Here is a 23,542-nt window from a genome sequence, read left to right as displayed (position 1 = left end):
CTCGGGTTGTGATCTTGTGGTTGGTGGTATTGGGCCCAAGTGGGGCTCTAAGCTGACAGAACGTAGCCTGCTTGGGATTCTCTTTCTCCTTCTCTCTCTGCCCCTCCCCACCCCCCAAAAGTAAATAAACAAACCTTAAAAAAATAAAAAATAAGTAAAAACTCCCTGATCATTCAGGTCATTTTTAAAAACGTGCACACTTTTGTTTACTTTAGAATCACAGTAAAAATTACACATTTAGTCATGTGTGTGATTGGTTCCCCTTTGGAAGTCTCTCTTCCCCAGGCCTCCTTGAAGCCAAATGCTACACCATCAGAGGCCCCAAAACCCACCTCTGAAAGATTGATGTGTAATTTTAATTTCATGAAAAATTTCTTGAAATTTTCATTACTTATGAATAGTAAAATACAATAAAAATTCCCCGGTCAACATCTCTGCTGTGTTTCTCTTTTCTCTGCCCAGGAGTCTTCTGCAGTTTGCTTGTCTCCAGTTTCTTCTTCTTTCTTCCTTCTCTGAAAAAAAAAAAAACAAATTCTCATGGACATCCAACAATTCAGCTTTTTCTCTCTGCTTGCATGATCTGGGTCAGGAGGAAGCCAGAAGCCAGCTGAACAGTGACCAGAGGCTAGCTCCATCACTCTCCTCAGTTCATGCTGTTACGTGCTTTCTGTCAGGAATCATTCACACAGGCAGCGGTTTTGCACCAGGCTCCCAGGAGCAAGGTACTGTTCACCTCAGTGCAGCCTTACTCATGTGGCATGTGGGGAGGGGGGTGGGCAGGAGAGCAGGCACAGGGGAAGAGAGTAAAAACGTGTCAACATAAGGAGACCTTCTCTCCACGCAAGGTCTGATGTAAGACCATTGGAAGCACAAGGGATGGCTTGGGGGCTGGCCAAAGTCGCCCCAAGTAGACAGACAGGTATCAGTGCCAAAAGCCAAAGGCCACCAGGGACACACCTGAAGGTGAATTAGATGGACTCACTGCTCTTTGCAGAGAGGAAGAGCTCATACCTTGGGGCATCTCAGTGAGAAGGTACTGGGAGGGCTTGTTTTACAGTTTGACTCGTTTCCTTAGGTGATTTGGGGGAAGGTTCAAGGAAGCAGGGCTTAGCTCTGGGTTGGGTGTTCTGAGGAATTGGGTCTCATTCCGATTGGGCATCTCTATTAACTTGCTCGGGTTACCATAACAAAATACCACAGACTCGGTGGCATAGACAACAGAAATTTATTTTCTCGCAGGTCTGGAGGCCTGGAGGTTCAAAATCAAGGTGTCAATGAATGTGTTTTCTCTTGAGCCTCTTTCCTTGGTTGGCAGAGGGCTGCCTTCGTGCTGTGTCCTCACATGTTTGTCCCTCCGTGCCTCAGTGCTCTTGGTGTCCCTGTTGTGTGTCTAAATTTCCTCCTTTTACAGAGACAGCAGTCAGATCAGAGTTGGGCCTATAGTAATAGCCTCATTTTAACTTAATCACTTCTTTAAAGACCCTATCTCCACATACAGTCACATTATGGGACGCCTGGGTGGTTCAGATGGTTAAGCCTGTCATGATCTCATGGTGTGCGGGTTTGAGCCCCGTGTCGGGCTCCGTGCTGACAGCTCAGAACCTGGAGCCTGCTTCACATTCTGTGTCTCCCTCTCTCTCTGCCCCTCCCCTGCTCATCCTCTATCTCTGTTTCTCAAAAGTGAATAAACCTTAAGAAAAAACAACAAACAGTCACATTCTGAGGTACCAGGGTATGGGCTTCAACATCTGATTTTTTGGGGGAGCCACAATTCAGCCTGTAACGATACATTCAAATATCTTCAAATATCTTGTCCATATGGTAGGGGAAATAATAAAGGCTAAAGTAGGGATTTGTGAAGAAGGAGCAGTCACTCATTAGCCAGGATATGAGGATGTCTCTGGTCCCTTTTGTGGTTTGGACCAGGTTCATGTTTTGTCTGTGTTGAGACATGATTATGGAGTCATCTGGATTTTGTCTTCATTATAGTCATAGAGTGGCCTTGTCCAATGTTGATCTACTACAAAATTGTTTACGTTCAATGGGAGAACACCACAGCCTGGCTGTGGATAGTGTCAGCTTGTAACAACACCAAGGTGACACCCATCAAGCTAGACCACTCCCTGCTGTCAGGGGAGGTTTCTTCTTGCCCGTTATCTAGGTACACACAGTGTACTTGCTAAGCAAAGGCAGCTGTGGGGTAATTGCTACCTTTTCCCGCCAGAAATTCTGGTGCCAATACTGGGTGACCAAGAGAGAGTGGCAAAACTCTGGTCCCCTTTTGGGCAGGCATGGGCCCGAAGACGTGAAAGTGCAGGAAGTAGGTCTTCTGTTGCTCACTTTGAGCACACCCTCTGATGGTGTAGACTCTGTTGGAATACCTGGGTATTCCTTGGCGCTCTATTTTACTTGGTGTGTTAGTTTTCTTTTCTCTTCTCTTTTCTTTCTTGCTTTCTTGCTTTCTTTTTTAATGTTTTGTTTATTTTTGAGAGAGCTCCAGCCAGGAGGGGGAGGGGGACGGAGGATCTGAAGCTGGCTCCATGCTGACAGCAGCAAGCCCAATGCGGGGCTCCAACTCACGAACTGTGAGATCATGCCCTGAACCGAAGTTGGAAGCTCAACCGACTGAGCCACCCAGGTGCCCCTGGTGTGTTAGTGTTCTGTTGGCTGTGTGACAAATCACTAACTCAGTGGGTTAGAATAGCACATATTTATGATCTCACATTTTCTCTGGGTCAGGAGTTCAGGCTTAACTGGGTCCTTTGCTTAGGGTAACCCCAGACTGCAATCAAGGTGCTGCTCAGGACTGGGCTCCTATCGGAGGTTCTACTGTGGAAGGATCTACTTCTGAAGTCACTCAGGTGCTTGACAGAATTCATTTCCTCCTGGCCGTAGGACTCGTGACAGCTCATTTCGTCAGAGATGGCAAGGTAGAGACTCTAGCGAGATTGGCAGCACACTCCTGTGTAATCGTGTACAACCCATCATTTTTGTCACCTTCCATTGGTTAGAAGCAAGTCACAGGTCCTGCTCGCACTTGGGGAGGGAATTAAACAAAAATGTGAATACCAGGAGGCAGGATCAAGGGATCTACCCTCCACCCCGGGGGCTGCCCTGATCATTTTGGGAAATCTGCAGTGTGTTAAGTGATTCAGGATTTAGATGGCTGCAGATCAGTCAGGCCGGCCAGCCAGGCAAGGCAGGCGCGGTGGAAGCCACAGCAAATCCTCTGGGCATCCTGAAAACTTTGTTTTTGAGGGAAGATCTGATTTGGGGGAAAGGACAAAGAGGACTCCAGGGTATGATTTCCTCGGGTGACTGCTATGAAGGGGACAAGCTTCACAGATTTGTGTACATTCAGGAATCCATTGTAGGGGCACAAAAGGAAGAACTAAGAATAGGTGGACGTAGGAAGGTTGCCAGGGTATCAACTGTACATGAAACAGAAACAGAAAGAAGCAGGGAAAGGTTTAGGAACATCCAGGTCTCCGGCAATGGGCTAAAAGAACAATACCCAAGTGAAGGAGTGAACTGGATATCGAAACTGTGAGATACCAAACTAGATACCGAAAGGCAGAGAGGAGGCTAGCGGAACATTCAGCATCTCCTTCTTTTTACCTTTTTTTTTTTTTAATGTTTATTTATTTATTTTAAAACTTTTCAATGTTTATTTTTGAGAGAGGGGGGCACAGGAGGGGCAGAGAGAGGGAGACACAGAATCCAAAACAGGCTCCAGGCTCTGAGCTCTGAGCTGTCAGCACAGAGCCTGAGGAGGGACTTGAACTCAGGAACTGTGAGATCATGACCCGAGCCAAAGTTGGCCGTGAGCCACCTAGGCACTCCAGCATCTCTCTCTTAACCACAAAGTGGAAGCCAGGAAAGCCATCAGCCTAGAAGATAGGTAAGGACCAGGTCATGCTGGCCTGCCTGTCACCAGGTCTGGGGTAGCACTGTGAAGTGATAGGGGCTTCAAGAATGTCTGTACAATGTATAGAGAGTAGATGTGCTTTTATTGAATGTTTGGACATTGGGTGTCTTACAGAATAAATTCTACTTAATGATGGGTCTAAGGCAGGCAGCTCCACCTAGAAAAATATTAGACCTGAAGAAAATTGTTCATGCACTAGACATTTCAAGTCCAGTGTATGACCATATCCTGGACCGTAAAACAAGTCCCAATTAATATAAAATGATTGCAGTCATACAGACTATGTTCTCTGATTGCAGTGGAGCTAGATCAGAAATCAGTAACAAGATGTCTAGGAAAAATCCATAATTTGCAAATTAAGCAATATATTTCTAAACTATCCATGGTCAAAGAAAAAAACAAAACCACCAGAGAAATCAGAAAGTATTCCAAACTGAATGATAATGAAAATACAGCTTTTCAAAAATCTGGGCAATGCAGCTAAAGCAATGCTTAGAGGAAAATTTATAGCTTTAACATGCTTATATTAGAAAAGAAAGGCTTAAAGTCAATGACCTAGTGTCTCACCTTAAGAAGCCAGAAAAAGAAGAGCAAAATAAATCCAAAGTAAGTAGAAGGAAATAATACAGGTTAGAGCAAGCATCAATGGAATAGGAAAGAGAAACGATGAAAGAAAACAAACTCATCTCGTTTTTTTTTTTTTAATTAAAAAATGTTTATTTTTGAGAGAGAGAGAGGCAGAGCACGAGCAGGGACGGGCAGAGAGAGAGGGAGACACAGAATTCAAAGCAGGCTCCCGGCTCCCAGCTGTCAGCACAGAGCCCTACGTGGGCTTTATGAACTCCCCAACAGTGAGATCATGACCTGAGCTGAAGTCAGATGCTTAACCGACTGAACCACCTAGGCACCCTTCAGTCTGGTTTTAGGACACATTTTCCCTCCCCTCTTCCTCTGGCCCCAGCTGACTGATTGAGACTCCATTTGGAGTGGGGAAAGAGTACAAAGTAGTAATAAGTTAATTACTTCCTTTAGAGTTCCGGGTGCTTTCATCTCACACCTGGAGAGAGCATTTTTGCCAGTAGGCGGCAGCATTGGCAACCTGAAAACCCGGACAGGTTGCGCTGCCGGTCGGCTTGTGGTCCAAGGCTCGCTGACAAGCTGAACGGGTGTCGTTTGGAGACAGGAGAGTCAACTCCGGAAAGCAAACCCCCACTGAAACTTAGAACAGGAAAAAATCTAGCGATGTCACAAAAACACCTGAAGCCTAAACGTCTGTGAAATCAAAGCTGGAAAAACGTGGCTTCTAAAATACTCTTTACTGGAGTATTGCAAATGGGCGTCTGAGGCTCAGAAAACTCCCCCCCCATTGCGTGTAAATCTGGGCCTCTGCGTCTCCTCATTACCTTATGGCTCACAGTTTCCATCAGAGTCTCAAAATGGACAGGGACTTAACAATTAAGAACCCCTGCTACACCACTCAGTGATCACGCGGCAGTCTGGGCTGTACCTAAAGGTTGGTAAAGTGCACTCAAGGGCTTGGATGGGAGGTGGCAGAGGCTGGGCACAGTGGCTGAGCTAGTGGCTTTGATAATTTTTTCTTCCTGAAGGCTCAATGCTGTGAATAAGGCTTTAGGGGCAGAAAGGGAGCAAGTCCGTTTTGCAGGCCTCCTATGTGTACCAAACAAGATGCTTTCCATAAATGTCCTCACTTAACCTTTGAAGGAGTCCTTTGAGTTTGGTGTTCACATCCTTAATATTATTCCCCAACCCCCTTAAGACGACAGCTAATGGAGTGCTGGCTTTTGTGGTCCCAGATTTTAAGTGTATGCACACACAGACTATTCCCCTCTTTTAACAGACAAAACTTGTAGGCGATTTCTTTTGTTTAAATGAGCTTTCCTTTGAAAAATAGCCTGTCATTTGTTTCTTTGGTCTGTCTCTTGCAATCAAGAGCCACTCTCAGAACTGGCAGCATAAATACAGAGGTAAGGGTAGGAGCCAGTGGGATCTGGTGGGAGGTTGGAAGACAGTGCTGGGACTTCACTTTCCCGTTCTGGCCGGCTCACGAGGTGGCCTGCGGCCCCGCCAGGGTTTGGGCGGGAGAAGCCTGGACCCGGCTCCCGAGGCTGTCTCCGCGCGGGGCGGAGGGGCGGCGGGGTGGGGGGTGGGAGGTCAGGGCCCGGCCCCACGTGGCCGCCGCCGCCGCCCGCTCCCCGAGCCCCGCCCGGAGGCGGCCGCGCGAACTGCAGACGGAGCAGACGAGAGGCGCGGGGCTGCCGGCGAGCGCCCCCCGTCCCCCGAGCCCCGAGCGCCATGGTGGGCGCGCGGCTAGTCCGCAGCTCCGCGGCCGCCGGCTAACGGGCGGGGCGGCCACCGCTGCCTCACTCTGTCCCTCCGCGTGCGGGGCCTCCGAGCCGCCGTGGGGAGGATGAGTCCCTGGGGCTGGTTCCTGCTGCAGACCCTCTGCCTTCTGCCCACGGGCGCAGCCCCGCGGCGCGGCGCGCCTGCCTCAGCCAACTGCGAGCTCAAGCCCCAGGTAGGGCGCGTCGGGCGCGGGCGAGGCGGCTTCCCCGCACCTCCCCTGGGTGGTTACCTTCCCAAGCCTGCGAAGCACCGAGCCCTCGGATCCGGAGCCACCTCCCCCGTCCGCGCCTTTTTGCTGGCGCGTCCCGCCGCACCCCGGGGTCCCCTCTCTGGAGGGGGCGCAGTCCCTCGGCCGCGTGAGACCCTGTCCCCAGCTCTCGCCATTGGTCAGTGCAGCCGAAGGGAGTCCTGGCGGGGTGTCCCGGGTCTCTCCAGCCTTGCTTCGCGGGCGTTCGGGGACCTTGGGTGGATGAGTCCGCTAAGACCGAGCGGTGCAGGAGGGACTTTGGCACATTTACTTTGCAAGTTTGTTCTGCCTTCTCATCCTTAGCGTTTAATTTCTCCTGCTCTTACCGAAATGGTTAAGAGCGCCCTGCAGCTGCTTGCTTTAACCTTCGTAGAGTCAGTGCCTGAGTTAGAAGGGATTGGGGGGAGCTGAAGCCATCCCCCTTGTTTTACCGATCTGGGAAATTGAGGCTCAGAGAGGGACATTTGTGCCCCAGGTCACAGAGCGCATTCGCGAGGTAGCCACATCTGACAGCCTCGCGTTCACGCACGGGCGCTTCCTTAGACATTCTCAGGGGCGTTTTGCAGGTGAGCGGAACCCAGCCGAGGGAGTCCCAGTGACCTGCCCCGGTCAACCTCACCCTATGGGAGCAGAAGCCGAGCAGAAATCGGACAGGTCTAGCGTCTGCGAGCCTGGCCCTCTTTCGAGACCAAGGTTTTCTTCTCCTGATCAGTTTTCTTATGCTCGAAATTTTCTGTCGTTCTGAAGTTCTTTTTCTGAGCTCCGTGGCGGTTGAATTTTGTGAGTTTGTATTGGTGGGTCTGATTGCTGGGTCCCCGGAGCCGGGGAGGTGATCCTAGACCCGTCCTTCGGGTGGTCTGTGCGCCCTTGGACACCAGGGTCGCCCCACCTTCGGTGACACCTGCGCAGCATCCGGGGCTGTGTCACCTCTGGCTAGTGGTAATTTTATTCATCGCCCTAACCACAGGAAAGGAGAGGGTGACCTAACTGAGGCTTCCTGGTGCAGGGGGCTGACCGGGGAGCCACACTGATTTCCTTAAGGCATCCATCCTTCCCAGCTTTCCCTCCGGCAAGCAGGAGGCGTGGTGGCTGGAGAGGGTCGTCGGCACCAGGGAGAGTTTCCAACTCTTGCGTTGTGGCAGCGGCGCTCGTGTATACAAAGCAAAAGCCATCCTCTCCTACGAAAGCAAACGTTTTTCACTTTTACAAAATCCACTCCAAATTGTAGTGTGACGAGTGAGTCGTGATAAAGTCTCTGTTTCTCTTGACTCTTGAACTTGTCCTCATGGCCTTTTTATTCTCTCAGTTCTCCAACTTTTTGGTCTCAGCACCCCTCCACGTTTTAAAAAAGTACTAAGGACTCCAAAGAGCCCTTTATGTATGTGGGTTGACGGACACTTTAGTGAGACACAGGAATACATAAGCACACGTGCCATTAACAGTCACAGCAGTGACGTTGGACACACCTGTAGCCTCTAGAAAATTCTATGTGCACACCTGTGAGAGAATGACAGCGAGAGAGGAAAATACCTTATTATTATTATTTAAAAAGTTCTGACTTTACAGACTGCTTTGAAGGGCTTTGTGGGGGCGCCTGGGTGGCGCAGTCGGTTAAGCGTCCGACTTCAGCCAGGTCACGATCTCGCGGTCCGTGGGTTCGAGCCCCGCGTCAGGCTCTGGGCTGATGGCTCAGAGCCTGGAGCCTGTTTCCGTTTCTGTGTCTCCCTCTCTCTCTGCCCCTCCCCCGTTCATGCTCTGTCTCTCTCTGTCCCAAAAATAAATAAAAAACGTTGAAAAAAAAAAAAAAAAAAAGAAGGGCTTTGCGGACACCTACAGGTCCCAGGACCACATTTTGAAAATCTCTGAACTATTCTGGGAGCAAGCGGTGTTATCCGGTGCCAAGGTCAGGTCAGTCAGTGGCAGGGCCGTATGCTTGACCTGTGCTCTGGAGAGGGCACTGTGGGTGGGTGCCCCAGGAGGTTGTGGTCTTGAGATTGTAGAGTAAAGCTCTGGAATCCAGCCTCTAACCCACTAGGTAGCATTTTGTGTCCTGAGAGCTGGTTTCAACTTTCGTCAATCATTATAGAGAGATCTTCCACACTGGCCTGTAACATGCTTCTTCCCGTACTTCCACCTGATCTTTGCTCAAATTCTTTCACAGAGACCCTTCCTGATTATCTATGAATGATTATGTCAAATCCCTGACCCACCTGCCCTCTTGCCTGCCTTTCCTGCTTTATTTCTCATTGTAGCACTCAACTGATAAAAATGTGTTTGCTGCGGCTCCCCTAGCCCCTGTAATCTTCATCGGGGTTGGAATTTTTGTCTGTTTGTTTTGCTGCTGCATCCCCAGTGCTTAGAAGAGTGCCTGGCCACCGTAGACGCTCAATAAATATTTCTCGGATGAAAAGTGTCACCTGGAGCCAACTGACTCACTTTGGTATCCATTCTAGCTGGTCTGCTGAAGTGTACTTTAGGAAAAGTGCCGTCACCACAGGTCGAGGGAGGCTGGGACGGGAGGAGCTAGCTGAGGGGTGCAGCCCTAAGGGACTTAGCCCACGTGACATAAGTTGTCACTGTGCTCCTTTGTTTCACTGCATGGATTACAGATGTGTGTGTTAAAATCTCCAGTGATTCGGGGCACCTGGGTGGCTCAGTCGGTTAAGCGGCCGACCTCGGCTCAGGTCATGATCTTGCCGTCCGTGAGTTCGAGCCCCGCGTCGGGCTCTGTGCTGACAGCTCAGAGCCTGGAGCCTGTTTCAGATTCTGTGTCTCCCTCCCTCTCTGCCCCTCCTCTGTTCCTGCTCTGTCTCTCTCTGTCTCAAAAATAAATAAATGTTAAAAAAATTTAAAAAAATCTCCAATGATTCAACGGACAGAACTTGTAGCTTCTTGTGTCTGTCATCCATGGCCACCCATGCCTTTTTCTTTTAGGTTTAGAAGGGACATGTTGATAGTGTTTTTATTCTATTGAATCATAGTGTTAAATCACATGGCTTCATCCATCTGGTAGCACATGGTGGCCACAATTATGTTGAAATGATGTAGTAGAACAATTTTGTTCTTTTTCTGTTGTGGAGACAAGACAGCCCTACCCCTGAGGGTGTCAGTATAAGGGGGACCAGGGCAGTGGCACCCATATGACCGGTGCGGCGGCCTGGGGGCTGGTGGGCAAAGGCAATGTGAGAGCTCCTTGGCCGTAAGCCCTGAAGTCTTTTCTTTGAGTTTGTGTTCTACCCAAGGCCTGCCTGGTAGGGCACTGTCAGTGGTCATCGGGGATGGTTGCTGGTGCAGAATGGGAGAGACAGTGCCTACTTGGTCAGAACAGAACTCTATTTGTTGAGGGAGCTCTACAAGATGAGGAGCATTTCCTTCAGAACACTTTAAAACCCCTGGCTTGAAAAAGTGGAAAAGTCCCTCCCCGCCCCCCCCCCCCCCCCCCCACCGCCCATGTGTTACTTTGAAAAGACAGGATGGGGAAAGGTGGCAGTCTGAGGATTTAAAAACGTTGGTGTGGATCTATTTGGGCAGGTCCTGAGGCTAGGGAAGGGGAGCTGGACAGAGCCTCTGTAGATTCCGAGTCAGGGAGCACTCCTGTGCAGCTGTGCACCTACTAGGGTATTCATAGAGAAAGAAACTAGGAGACCAAGTAAAGTGTATTGCATGTTAAGGTCACATAATGTGATGTTCCAGACCCAGGGCTCAGGACCCAGTCTGCCTGGCTTCAAATCCACTTAGCCACTGCGGGACCTTGGGTATCATCATAAACCTCTCAAGGGCTTGGTTTCTGCACGTGGCAACGGCTAGCATCTTAATTAGTTGCGTATCTTCTTAGTGCCTTTCTTCCCATTTGCTCCTGAATGGGCAGGCTTTCGTCCCCACCGTGCCACTAAATTGTTCTTGCTTCAGCCCCAGTGTCTTCAGTGTTGTTCCATCCAGAGACCAGTTCTCAAAGCCTTGACTCATTTGGCTCATCAGCCACACTGAACCCCTTGCTTACATTGTCGTCCTTGAAGCACTGTCTTTGGTTGGCTTCCTACTCTTGATTTGCCAGCGACCTCAATGACCACATCTCTCATTCTCTTTTGCTGGCTGCTCTTCTTTCCCTTGACTTCGCAAGGTTAGATTATTTCTAGACCTTTTCCCTCCTAAATTACACTAGGCTCCTTGGAGATCTCATTCAGTCCCATGGCTTTAAATAACACATTTAAATGGTGACAGTACCTTGTTTTTAACCTCTGACGCAGGCCTCTCCCAAAGTCCAGATTCATGCATCCGTCTACCAGCTCGACCTCCCCACTTGGTTGTCTGCTTCACATCTCGACTCAGCAGAGCCCAAGCCAGACTTCTAACCTTCCCCTCTGATCCCATTTCATCTGCTCTCTCCTCTATCTTGGTTGATGGCAACTTTGTCCTTTGCATTAACCAATTCATCAGCAAGTCCCATTAGCTCTAGCTTCCAGACTATATCCAGAACATGATCACATCTCAGTTCTGTCACAACCGCTGTGTTCTCATGCTTGGATTGTTTTGGTAACTTCCTGACTGACTTTCTTTCATTTGCCCTCATCCCTCTCTAGTCTGTTCGTCACGGTCGCCAGGGTGACCCTGTTCAGGATCAGCTCACACTGCCCCTCTCACAAACACCTGCCCTAGCTCTGGTGTGGCCTGGCCTTGCTCACCACTCTGACCTCTCCTCCTGCTTTCCTTTTCCTTCATCCTGCTGCAGTTCTGATGATGTCCTCACTAACACCCTTCTGCTTCAGGGCCTTTGCACTGCTGTTCCCTCCTCTTGGACGGAAGGCTCTTCTCTCAGATAGATATCCCCCTGATTTGCACTCTTACCTCTTTCACAGCAAGATAAATCTCCTACCAGATGTTCAGTGATTTTGTTTATTTAGAGAGAGAGAGAGAGAGAGAGAGAGAGAGAGAGAGAGAGAGAGGAAGCATGCACATGAGCGAGAGAGGGGCAGAGAAAGAGGGAGAGAGAGAATCCCAAGCAGGCTCCATGCTGTTAGCACAGAGCCCGATGTGGGGCTCGAACTCATGAAACCATGAGACCGTGACCTGAGCTGAAAGCAAGCATTGGAGGCGTAACTGACTGAGCCACCCAGGTGCCCCCATCCAGTGATTTTCTGATCACCGTATTTAAGACTGAATATCTCCTCCGCCAGTACTCCCTGCTCATGTTCTCCACAACAGATATCATGGACATGCCCGAGGTGGGTACCTGTTTTTCACTCACCATTGTATTTCTAGTGCCCTAGAATGCCCCAGTGCCTCATGCCTACAACAGTGGCTGGCATGTATAAGCACAGCCTAAAGAATTGTGGAACGTGTGCACGTTGAACGCATGTCGTAGGAGCATTCATATGCAATGCTTAGATCGTCTCTGGCGCACAGTGAATATGTGATAACAGCTGCTGTTCTTAGTGTCCTTACTGTTATTACATGGCTGGATGCCAGCACCTGAGTCTTGTTTGTTTGCTTTTAATTTTTTTTAATGTTTATTTATTTATTAAAAAATTTTTTGACATTTATTTATTATTGAGAGACAGAAAGAGACGGAGCATGAGCATGGGAGGGGCAGAGAGAGAGGGAAGCACAGAATTGGAAGCAGGCTCCAGGTTCTGAGCTGTTAGCACAGAGCCCGACGCGGGGCTCGAACTCACGGACCGCGAGATCATGACCTGAGCCAAAGTCAGCCGCTTAACTGACTGAGCCACCCAGACACCCTGTTTGTTTTTTAAATATGAGCTGTTTTCAGCAAAAAGATCATACAGCAACTCTATTTCTAGACTAGTACTAATTGAAAAGGCAGCAATAAATAAATAAATAAATAAATAAATAAATAAATAAATAAAAATGGATACATATAGTTGAATAGATTTTGTTTAAAGAGAAGTGTAGGTATTTTGAGGTAGGATGAGACTTTAGGGAGACTAAAGGCAGTGGGTAAAAACAAAGCAAAACCAAACCAAAATGAAACCACGCCTTCCACTCTGCCTTCCACTTAGCCGTGATCTTGCAGTATGGACTGGATTTTCCTGGGAATATATTTATTTAATATCAAAAGCTCCTAGCAGATGAAAATGAGTTAGGTGTCCATGGTTTTAATAATAACATTTTAGCTCTTGACTGTGTCTCCTGGTTGGAAAGTGGGTGTACGTCCTTTGGGAGGCGCTGTAACTTGTGTGAGCAGATCCATTGTATAGGTTTGTGGTGCCCAGACATATCACCATTCAGGGCCCTTCAGTTATCGTCTCTTCCCAATAAAGTGAACAAATAAACCAAACTCCAAACTAAACCTCTACCTGGAAGGCTGCCTCTACCAAAGCAGTTACATTTATAGGTAATTATTTTGTTATCAATTTTTTTTTATTTGAGAGAGAGAGAGAGAGAGAGAGCGAGCACAAGCCAGGGAGAGGGGCAGAGGGAGACAGAGAGGAAGAAGCAGGTTTCACGTTCAGCTCATAGCCCAATGTGGGGTTCAATACAGGGCTCGACTTGGGGCTTGATCCTACAACCCTGGGATCGTGACCTGAGCTGAAATCAAGAGTTGGATGTTCAGCCAACTGAGCCACCCAGGTGCCCTTTGTTACCCATTTTAAATGAACCAAAGCCATAACTGTCAGTCTTAGCTTTTGATTAGCATCTAGTTAACCAGTGTTTTTCTACCGGCTTGATGTGATTCTAACAGTGAGACACTGGACTGCTTAATTAGTTTTGGCAGCCATTGTTTTAGATGTAGAGTTTCCATTTGGCTTTTTGATTTGCTTAAATAACCCTGGGACATTCGTTACTCCATAAGCAGATGCCTGAGGGTTGGCTGGAGACCCTGGACACGATTCCTCTCCTAATATTAATTCAATCATTAACAGGTATTAGAAATACATTCTTTCTCTCATTTCTTCATTCACTTAACAATTACCTGCCTAGTTTGTTTATTCCCATAACCTATGACAAGTACTGTTATCTAACTCCTAAAGATGAAGAAATTGAGGTACAGAGAAATGAAGTGGCTTTTAAAAATCTCGGTGGGGTAGCTGAAATAGAAGCAGAATTTAGGCTTCTTTCACCCATTTGTGTGTTTTTAAAAAGGTGGGTGTGGGAGTAGAACTGTAACTTAAATACTTAAAAAAATTCTTTTTAATGTTTATTTATTTTTGAGAGATAGAGAGAGAAAGCACAGCGGGGGGGGGGGGGCAGAGAGAGGAAGACAGAGGATCCAAAGTGGGCCCCTCACTGACAGCAGAGAGCTCAATGGGGGGCCTGAACTCACGAACCATGAGATTGTGACTAGAGCCAAAGTTGGATGCCTAACCGACTGAGCCACCCAGGCACCCCGCAATTTAAATACTTAACGAAAAACAAGGTCACAGGCTGGGGACTAGTGAGATATGTTCTGTTTGGCTTGCATGGTGTATAAGAAAATGGAGGTTCCATTTTCCAATTGGAATATTTTATTTAAACTCGGGATTTCTAGTTGCTTTTGAAAAGCCCATTCTGGAGCACCGGGCCTATTCCCATGTGGCTCAGGCTGCTTATAGCCAATCGCCTTTATCCAGAGCTGTGAGCTCATTTGCTACTGATCTTCCCTGCCCCCCGCCCATTATCTCATCCCCAGGCCTTGTGTTTACCTGTCCACCTCTTCCTTCTGGATGGTCAGAAGGTGGCAGGGGAACGGGAGGAGAAGAGGTTGAAGACTGTGAGAATGGGGAATGGGGCCCCTGCATCAACCAGCTCTCATCTGTCTTAGTTTTTGAGATTCTGTGTAACATATCATTTGAAGACAAGTTGCTGTAGCTTCAACAATGAACATACAAATGCAAACACACCTGATCCTCATTGTTTGCAGATTTCACACTTGTGAATTAGGCTACTTTCTAAAATTGATCAATAACCCCAATGCCTGTGGCACTTTCGTGGGCAGACATGTGCCTGATGCACACATTGCCAGCTGAGGTGGAATAAATTGATACAGTGCTCTGTTTCAGTTCTCAAACAAGTAACGAGTGAGTAAGTGTCCTTTTGGTGATCTACTTAATGCTACATTTTTTTTTTTTTTTGCATTTTTGTGGCGATCTCTCTGTTTAAAATAACCAGGCATAGATAGTATCGAGTGTTCCTAAGCACAAGGAGGCTGTGACGTGCCTCAGGGAGAAAATGTATGTGTTAGATGAGCTTCGTTCAGGCATGAGTTGTCATGCTGTTGGCTGTGAATTCAATGTCAGTGAATCAGCAACATGTATTAAATAAGGTGCTTTTCAACAGAGCACATATAAAAAACAAGGTTATGCATTTATCTGTCGATGAACATTTTGTGACCAGAGGCTTGTAGGAACCTAACCCTTGGATTTCTCCTAGGAGCAGTGCTTCATTGTTTGGTACTTCAGTGTTTGTGATGACTTTGTAGAACATAACGGTGACAATAACAAAAACTGATTGTGAGCTGAAACTCCACAGTACAGGAGAACATCGTACTTAAAAGACTGCTGAAATTAAAGCCCTTTGTAAAGGGAATGTATTCCATTTCTTTTCTGTAAACCCGGATTTTCACATTTCTGGGTTGCTTGGTTCATGATTCACTTCATATCTGACCTTACGACTTGAAGTCCTCGAGGGCTGCCCTGTGCCCTTCTTTGTCCAGGGTCTGTTACTAAACAGACACTTCCTAAATGCCTGCTGTTGAAACTGAGCTACTCAGGGGCAAAGGGCACGATGCTCAGCCTGGAAAACCACTGGGAGAGAATGGGCAGCCGTGGAGAGCCACTGCTTTTGGGAATGTTGGACTTGAGATCTGAAGAAGCAGACACAATCAGTCTGCCTGTCCGGGAGGCAACAGTGTCTCCTCAGGTGTCCCCTCATCGGTACCAGCTGTGTCATCAGAATCCCTTGAGAGTCCCCGCCTTATCTCCTGCCCCGTTCATTGCTAGGGCAAACGTAAAGACTGCTATTGCTTTTTCGACTTTAATCAACACTTTGGGGGAACAAAGGGAAAAGGCTGCATCGAGGACTCCTGCTGCTGGCAGGTGAATCTACCTGGACTCCAAAGTCTAAATCATACTTTGATCATTTTCCTCTCTCAGTGTGACTTGTCTCTCCCGTTCGTTTTCTCCTCTCAGCTTTCTGACTCTACATATCATGACTTAATGGTCTTTCTTTTCCCTTCAGCAGAGTGAATTGAATTCCTTTTTGTGGACCATAAAGCGAGATCCGCCATCTTACTTCTTTGGCACGATCCACGTTCCATACACCCGGGTTTGGGACTTTATCCCGGACAACTCCAAGGAGGCTTTTCAGCAGAGCAGCATTGTGTACTTTGAGCTGGACCTCACGGACCCCTACACTATCTCGGCCCTCACCAGCTGTCAGATGCTGCCGCACGGCGAGAACCTCCAGGACGTGCTCCCCAGGGACATCTACTGCCGCCTCAAGCGCCACCTAGAGTACGTCAAGCTCATGATGCCCTCGTGGATGACCCCAGACCAGCGTGGCAAGGGGCTCTATGCGGACTACCTCTTCAACGCCATCGCGGGGAACTGGGAGCGGAAGAGGCCCGTCTGGGTGATGCTCATGGTCAACTCCCTGACCGAAGTGGACATTAAGTCCCGTGGGGTGCCTGTCTTAGACCTGTACCTTGCCCAGGAGGCTGAGCGGCTGAGGAAACAGACTGGGGCTGTGGAAAAGGTGGAAGAGCAGTGCCATCCACTGAATGGGCTGAACTTTTCACAGGTAAGACTCTCTTTGCAAGAAGGACTTGGCATTTGATTGTGTGTGAGTTCACTGACTTATAATATAGGAGATGGTTCAGAAGGACAGTTGATCTGAAACTTGTCTTTGCTCAAGAATGTTATTCAGAGTATTAAAAAATAAGCCATAGAGTCAGTTATATCATTTGTGTGTGTGTTACTGAGAGAGAAGAGGGGTTTTTTTTCTTGTCATCCCAAAAAGTATTGACATACCTTTGTCACTTGTTTTAATTCAGGTCATTCATTAAGAAACTGCTTTGATGGGCATTGAGGAGGGCCCATGTTGGGATGAGCCCTGGGTGTTGTATGTAAGCAACGAATCACGGGAATCTACCCCCAAAACCAAGAGCACACCGTATACACTGTATGCTAGCCAATTTGACAATAAATTATTTAAAAAAAAAAAAAAAAAGAAGCTGCCTTGAGGGGCACCTGGGTGGCTCAGTCAGGTAAGCACCTGACTCTTAATTTCAGCTCAGGCCATGATCTTGTGATCTGTGAGTTCGAGTCCTGTATGGGGCTCTGCACTCACAGTGTGGAGCCTACTTGGGATTGTCTCTCTCCCTCTCTCTCTGCCCCTCCCCCCTCTCAAAATAAATAAACTTAAAAAAAATCTATTTTTTTAAAGTTTATTTTTAGTGTGTGTGTGTGTGAGAGAGAGAGAGAGAGAATCCCAAGCAGGCTCTGTACTGTCAGTGCAGAGTCTGATGCGGGGCTCGAGCCACCCAAGTGCCCCTAAAAAATCCATCCTTATTTATTTGTTTTTTAAAAAGAAGCCGCATTGAGAGTATGTGGACAATGTGAATGTCAGACTGACTATCACAGGGTATGGCCTGGTTTGAAAATAATACTGGGCATGGCTGTTTTGGGTCACATTGGTCCCTTTGAGATCATTGCTGTCCGTGTTCAGGACCCTCCCCCCAGGGTATTCCTTTTGTAAGGCAGAGTTATATTCCTGTTTTCTGTCATTTATAGCCCCTCCCTCAGGACATTGGAATTTAGGTTCATATTCAAGAAGTTCTTCATTTCTCATAAGACAAGTAGCACTTTATTAAAGTGCCATTGTTTAATCGTTTTGGTGAAATTTGTTGTTGATGTTTTATAGCAGATTAGATACTTCTGGGGACAAATGAGAATTTTGCAATATGAAATAAGTATTTTTTACTTTAAAAATTTTTTTAATTGAAGTATAGTTGACATATAGTATTACATTAGTTTCAGGTATACAACATAGTGATTCGACAATTATATATATTACTAAATGTTCACCCCAATAAATATGGCTACCATGTGACCATACAAAGTTGTTACAATATTATTGACCATATTGAAATAAGTATTCTTGTTTTGCAGATATTCTCAGTGGTTGGCCTTGGGATGTTGGTCCTCAGAATAAAAGGACTTAGCAGATCTAGGTCTTAGCAGATCTTGAAATGCTGAACTTGGGTTGTTACTTAAAGAACTTAAGGACATTCAACAGCCTAAAAATAGTGTTCCTGAATTGATAATAAAATTTGTAGGGAATTTAACTTACCTTGCTAAGAGTATATATTAAAAAATACTCAGGTACTAAAATATAGTATTTGTTTGGCACACTGAGATTTATAGACAAGATAAGGGACCAGTAATTGTCTGCATCTATCTCCTGGGGGAGTTTTCTCACATTATTTTGGAAACCTAAGAAGCTGATATTCTAACTTTTTCAATGATTGCATTTATTATTATTTTAAAAGTTTATTTATTTATTTTGGGGGTGCCTGGGTGGCTCCGTTGGTTAAGCATCAGAATTCAGCTCAGGTCATGATCTCCTGGTTGGTGAGTTCGAGCCCCACATTGGGCTCCATGCTGACAGTGTGAAGCCTGCTTGGGATTCTCACTGTCTCCTCTCTCTCTGCTACTCCCCTTCTCATGCTTTCTCTCCCCTCAAAATAAATAAACAACTTTTAAAAAGTTTATTTATTTATTTTAATTTTTTTTACATTTATTTATTTTTGATAGAGAGAGACAGAGCACAAGTAGGGGAGAGGCAGAGAGAGGAGACACAGAATCCGAAGCAGACTCCAGGCTCCGAGCTGTCAGCACAGAGCCTGATGTGGGGCTGGAACTCCCAAACCGCGAGATCATAACCTGAGCCGAAGTCAGATGCTTAACTGACTGAGCCACCCAGGAGCCCTATTATTTATTTTGAGAGAGGGAGAGTGTGAGCAGAGGAGGGGCAAAGAACTGCGAGGGAGAGAGAGAGAGACAGAGAGAGAAAGAAAGAGAGAGAGAATCCCAAGCAGGTTCCATGATGTCAGTGGAGAGCCAGACAAGGGGTCAACCTCACCAACCATGAGATCATGACCTGAGCCGATATCAAAATTCGGATGCTTAACCAACCAAGCCATCTAGGCGCCCAATGTCTGAACTTAATACAATGTTTTGTAGAAGGATAGTGCTTTGATCTAAAGTCTTATTGATTTTGACCATACAAGTCTATGACCATTTTTGCTTGGGCTTAAGCCCTCTTTCAAACTTCAAACTGGGAGGGGAAAAGGCTTGGCAGTAAATATATATCTGCTTGGCAGATAATATATCTCAAGATACCCTCAAAGGTATCTTTGAGGGAAGGTGTGTAGCACCATCTCTTAAGATAATACATTTGAGAGATATTTTAGGGCCTGTAGTTATGTACTAGAGTCATTTTGATTTCATAACACCTTCTTAACGTTCATGTACGTATTTAGTATTTATAAACTAATTTTTTTATAAGAACTTAAGGTTAAGCTAGTGAGGTTAAAGTTGTTTAAATTTAGGAGGATAGGAGGAAAAATTATGACATTCCTAAAACTTTTTTTTTTTTGGGTTGGGGGGTGTGTAACTTCCTGTGTTTCATTTATAAACAGTAAAATACAACCTTAGTGAACAGATCAATGACACTTGACATATACCTATATCCACCACTCAGATCGATTTATTGAACATTTCCATCACCCCAGAAAGTTAGTATCAAGTTTTTCCTGCAGCATAACTATACAGAAAAGTGCACATGCTGGATTTTCACAAACACAGTCATGTGCCCAGCACTCAGGGCCAGGGCGGGAAATAGCAGCACTGGCTCCCCTGAAGCCCCTTGACCCTGATGTCTACTCCTCCCCCACACACCCCCAACCAGTCCCAGAACCATTGTTCTGAAAGTCCTTGAGCATAAATTAGTTTGACTGTTTCAGAATTTCACATACATGGAATTACGCAGTATGCTTCCTTTAGAGGGCTTGGCTTCTTTCGCTTAGCAATACCCTTGTGATTCACCATGTTGGTTGCTGTGTGTAGTTAGTTGTCCATTGTTCATTCTCGCTTCTGTGTGAAATTGAAGATTTCCAGCAGAGGCTTTGGGGTGGAGCCTGCTGGAGTCTCCCTTCTCAGAAAGTCCAGAGAACAGTAAGATCATCTGCATTCAATTTGATAGAAGACGAGCCTAACTCATTCCCTTGTTCCATTTCTTCTGCCCCATTTGAGGAGTGGTTGGTTCCTTCCTCCTTGTTCTTTGTAGCTCTGAAGAAGGACGTTGGTGCCTGACTACAAGGTGAGAGGGGGAGACGGCCAGGCCCGCAGGCTCCTGAGCTACCTCTCCAACCAGCTGCCAGGAAGATGCAGAGGAGAGCGGGTCTTCCTTGAGGCTTGGGAGGAGCCCTGTGGGCCTCGGCTTCAGAGCTCCCACCCTCCTCTTGGATTGTAGGGTAGAGGCAGCTGGAGATTGAGGCATGGCTGAGGCTGGAGCGCTGTTCTGTGGGAGAAGCAGTGAACCCAGAGCCAGATGTGCTGGGGTGAGAATTCCTGCACCATCACCAGCATGTGACTTTATGCTGCCCCTTAACTTCTCTGAACTTTGTTTTCTCATCTTTAAATGGGGATAATAATATTTGCCCTCCCATCCCGTTGTCAGAAGCAAATAAAACAGTAAATTGGAAAATCATAAATACTATACAGATATAGAGGGAGAGAACCAACATGCAATGCCTTCTGTGAGCCAGGCCTCATTGGTAATATTGCATTTAATCTTCAGAACTTTACAGGATGGGTAGTGTCATCCTTGTTTTATAGATGAGAAAACTGAAGTTTAGTGGGATTAAGAGACTTGCCCATGATTACATAGCTAACAGATGGAGGAATTTGGGTTTGATTCCAGAAATGTGGAAGGTCATGGTGACTTTGAGTCTCCAACAGGTGTGGTGGTCAGTGTGAGACTCTGGGGTTTGGAGTCGCAGTGGAGGATTCTGGACTTCCATTGTCTAACTCATTAACAACTGGCCACACGAGGCTCACTTTTGAGCACTTGAAATATGTCTGTGACTGAGGAAGTGAATTAAAGTTTAAAAACTGATAATTGATTCAATTATTGTTCTAATAATTGTGTTTGGAACAACTTGGGCATGTGGATCTCCTTTCTCGACTATAAATTTTATGAAAATGAACTACAGATCAAGTGTTTTTGATGAAAATTTAGTGTCCAAATTGAGATGTCAGTTGAGTGGAAGATATGTAACAGATTCTGAAGACTAAGTATGGCTAAAGAATGAATAACTTTTTCTATTGATTACAGGCTGAGATGATACTACTTTGGATGTAAAGTATTTCTTTTTTAATGCAGCTGCTGGAAAATTTAAAATTAGATATGTGGTTCACACTATCTTTCTGTTGGACAGCGTTGATCCAGACTGATTCTGGATGAGTGTGTCTGAGGCTGATCCACTTGGAGGCCATGCTGCCTATGATGGGTCCCATGGCTGTTCCTTTGCCTGCATACCTAGTCAGGACTTGACACTGGGGAGCTTCTAAATGCCTATGGCTGCCCCTTCTAGTGTAACTGGCCTGGGGTCAGCTTTTTTCTATTAACTTGTGATGCTCTGTGTTTTTAGCGTATCAATGCAGACACATACGTACACACGTACCCACGCACATATGCACGTACCTTCTGTTTCTGCACTTTCTATTTTGTTCCATGGATCTGTTTGCTTGTTTCTGTATCAGTAACACATTCTTAGTGACTGGATTTAAATATTTGAAAATGATGTCACTTTCTTTAATGATTTTTAAAATCATTTCGATTATGATTTTTTAACTTCCAGATCAATATGGGAAGAACTGACATTTTTCCTCATGTTAAGTCAACTAATCCGTGGACATGCTATCCTTTCCATTTATCTGATTATATTTTAATCTTTTCTTATTTTGTAGAATTCTTGATTTAGATTTTGCCCAAGTCATAAGTTTATGCATTATGTTTAATAAAAATTTTGCTGGTGTAAAGACTCTCTTTGCAATATATTTTCTATCTGGTTACTAAGTTTTATATCAGTTTAACTACTGAGTTGAAATCGTGTATTCTAACAATGGTAGTTGATCCTCTTGCTTTCATAGTGACCAGAAATAGAATTGATAAATAATTATTTTGTCTCCACCTTTCTGTAGTTGGTCTCATTTCTTTTTCTTGCCTTGATGTGTTGGTTAGGATACCTAGGACAGCATTAGGTAGTAGTAATAAAAAAGGGCATTCTTTCTTTCTCTAACTTGAAGGAGAATGGCTTTACTATTTCACCATTAAATATGATGCTGGTAGTTGATTAGTCTTTCTGATGTGAATGAAATGTCCTTGGATTTCTGTTTTACTAGAATTTTATCAGAAGCACTTGTTATTAGTGGAAGCAGTTTTTGAGTTTTATTAAGATCTTCTTTTTGTCTGATTTTTTAAAAAATTGAGATGTAATTGACATGTAACATTAGTTTCAGATGTATGACATAATGATTCAATGTTTGTAAGCACTGTGAAACGATCACAATAAATCTAATTAACATCTGTCATCGTACATAGTTACAAACCTTTTTTTCTTGTGATAAGGACTTTTAAGATCTGTTCTCTTAGCAACCTTCAGTGATGTCTTGATCTTATGGCTTTCTTTGTTCCTCTATCTATAGACTTATCCCTGTCCAGCTGGCCCTAAACTTCAAACACCAGGGTGTGAGTTTACTAGGAGTTATTCTCTTAAGCCACCCGTTCCTATATTCATTTAGTCAACACATCCATTGATTTCCTGCTGAGCATGGTGCCATGTGAAAAGAGTAAGATGTAATCTGGTTGTTGCTTCCCAGAACTTGAGGTCTTTATGATACAGGCGATCAGCTTCTCGAGGCAGGATTCATCACTGTTTTCCTAGGACTTAGCACCATAGCCTGCCCTTAGTAGATGCTTAGTAAGCTTCTGTGTGGAAAATGACCAAAGTCCTCTCTCTGTTCTAGATCCTTTTACTTTTCCTACTTCTCCCCCTTCACCTCTCCCTTACTACCTGAGAGCTAATTGTTCCCTTCAGCGATCTGGATTTGGCATAAGGGAAAGGATGCTTCCTTCCTGTCCGTGGATTTGCTCTTGCCATCTCAGGGCAGATGCCTGCTTCCCTTTTCAGTATGGAGTCAGGTTACGATGCCTGTTCTCGTTCACCCAGAGTTTGTGTCTGCTTGGTGTTAGCAGCTGCACTGCCATTCCTTATGTGCAGAAAGCAATTGAACTTGCAGCCGGAGGCTTAGTGATGCAGGGCTCACATGTGAGTCCTCTCCCTTCCTTCCCAGCTGCAGAGGTGGGTTCACATTAGCGACTTAAAGAATTCCCTAGAGAAATGATCTTTCTAAATCCTATTTCCACAGCCACACACCACCAGGCATCTGTGCACAAGCTGTAGGCATAGGGTGCTGCTTCCTTTGAGGGACTGACCAGAACAAATCTGTCTGACCACAGGGTTCTTCTGCCCACTTCCCAGTGATGGAATGGATGTCACTGTGGACTGGGGTGGGAATTTGGGACAGCCCCAGTCTTCTCAGCATTGGAGTCTGTCCCTTGGGACCTGGCCACATCTGTGTTTGGGGTCTGAGTCACGGAATCCAAGAGTTAATATGAGCCAAGCCCGTAGGTCCGGGTTTGCCCTCTGCTTCCACATGTAAAGCCTGCATCTTTGAGCTTTTCGTATCCCAACATACTGAAGTTAGTTGGATGTAAAAGTCTGTTGTAAACCCCAGAGTGCTCTTCAGATGATGCATAAGCATTCTAATGATCTGAATTGCTGTTGTACAGAATCATTTCTGTTACTGTTTACTCTTGCCAATAGATGGCACTAACATATTTCATATTTCCCTTTTCACCTGTCACTTCTGCTGTCCCTTTCAGTAGTACGTGTCACTGCTGGTTTTTGCCCTGTACCCCTAGGACCCTAACAACTTGCT

At 46.0% G+C, this 23,542-nt stretch overlaps 1 protein-coding gene across 13 annotated transcripts in view; it reads left to right on the top strand.

Annotated features, from left to right (window-relative positions):
* Nucleotides 1-23,542, top strand: part of TRABD2A (TraB domain containing 2A) — an 81,271-nt gene that overhangs the window by 21,707 nt on the left and 36,022 nt on the right. For 5 of the 13 annotated variants that reach the window (XM_027072089.2, XM_027072087.2, XM_053200828.1 and 2 more), the window contains 2 exons: nt 590-722; nt 15,714-16,274. In XM_027072089.2, the coding sequence (XP_026927890.2) occupies nt 651-722; nt 15,714-16,274 (633 nt within the window). In that variant the 5' untranslated portion in view covers nt 590-650. Of the gene's footprint in view, nt 1-589; nt 723-6,139; nt 6,465-15,713; nt 16,275-23,542 lie in introns of those variants that run through there. The other 8 variants (XR_008289430.1, XM_027072092.2, XM_053200830.1 and 5 more) reach the window with 4 other exon arrangements.

The sequence above is a fragment of the Acinonyx jubatus genome, chromosome A3, assembly GCF_027475565.1.
Source record: "Acinonyx jubatus isolate Ajub_Pintada_27869175 chromosome A3, VMU_Ajub_asm_v1.0, whole genome shotgun sequence".
NCBI lineage: Eukaryota > Metazoa > Chordata > Mammalia > Carnivora > Felidae > Acinonyx > Acinonyx jubatus.
This window is presented reverse-complemented; position numbering and strand designations above follow the sequence as displayed.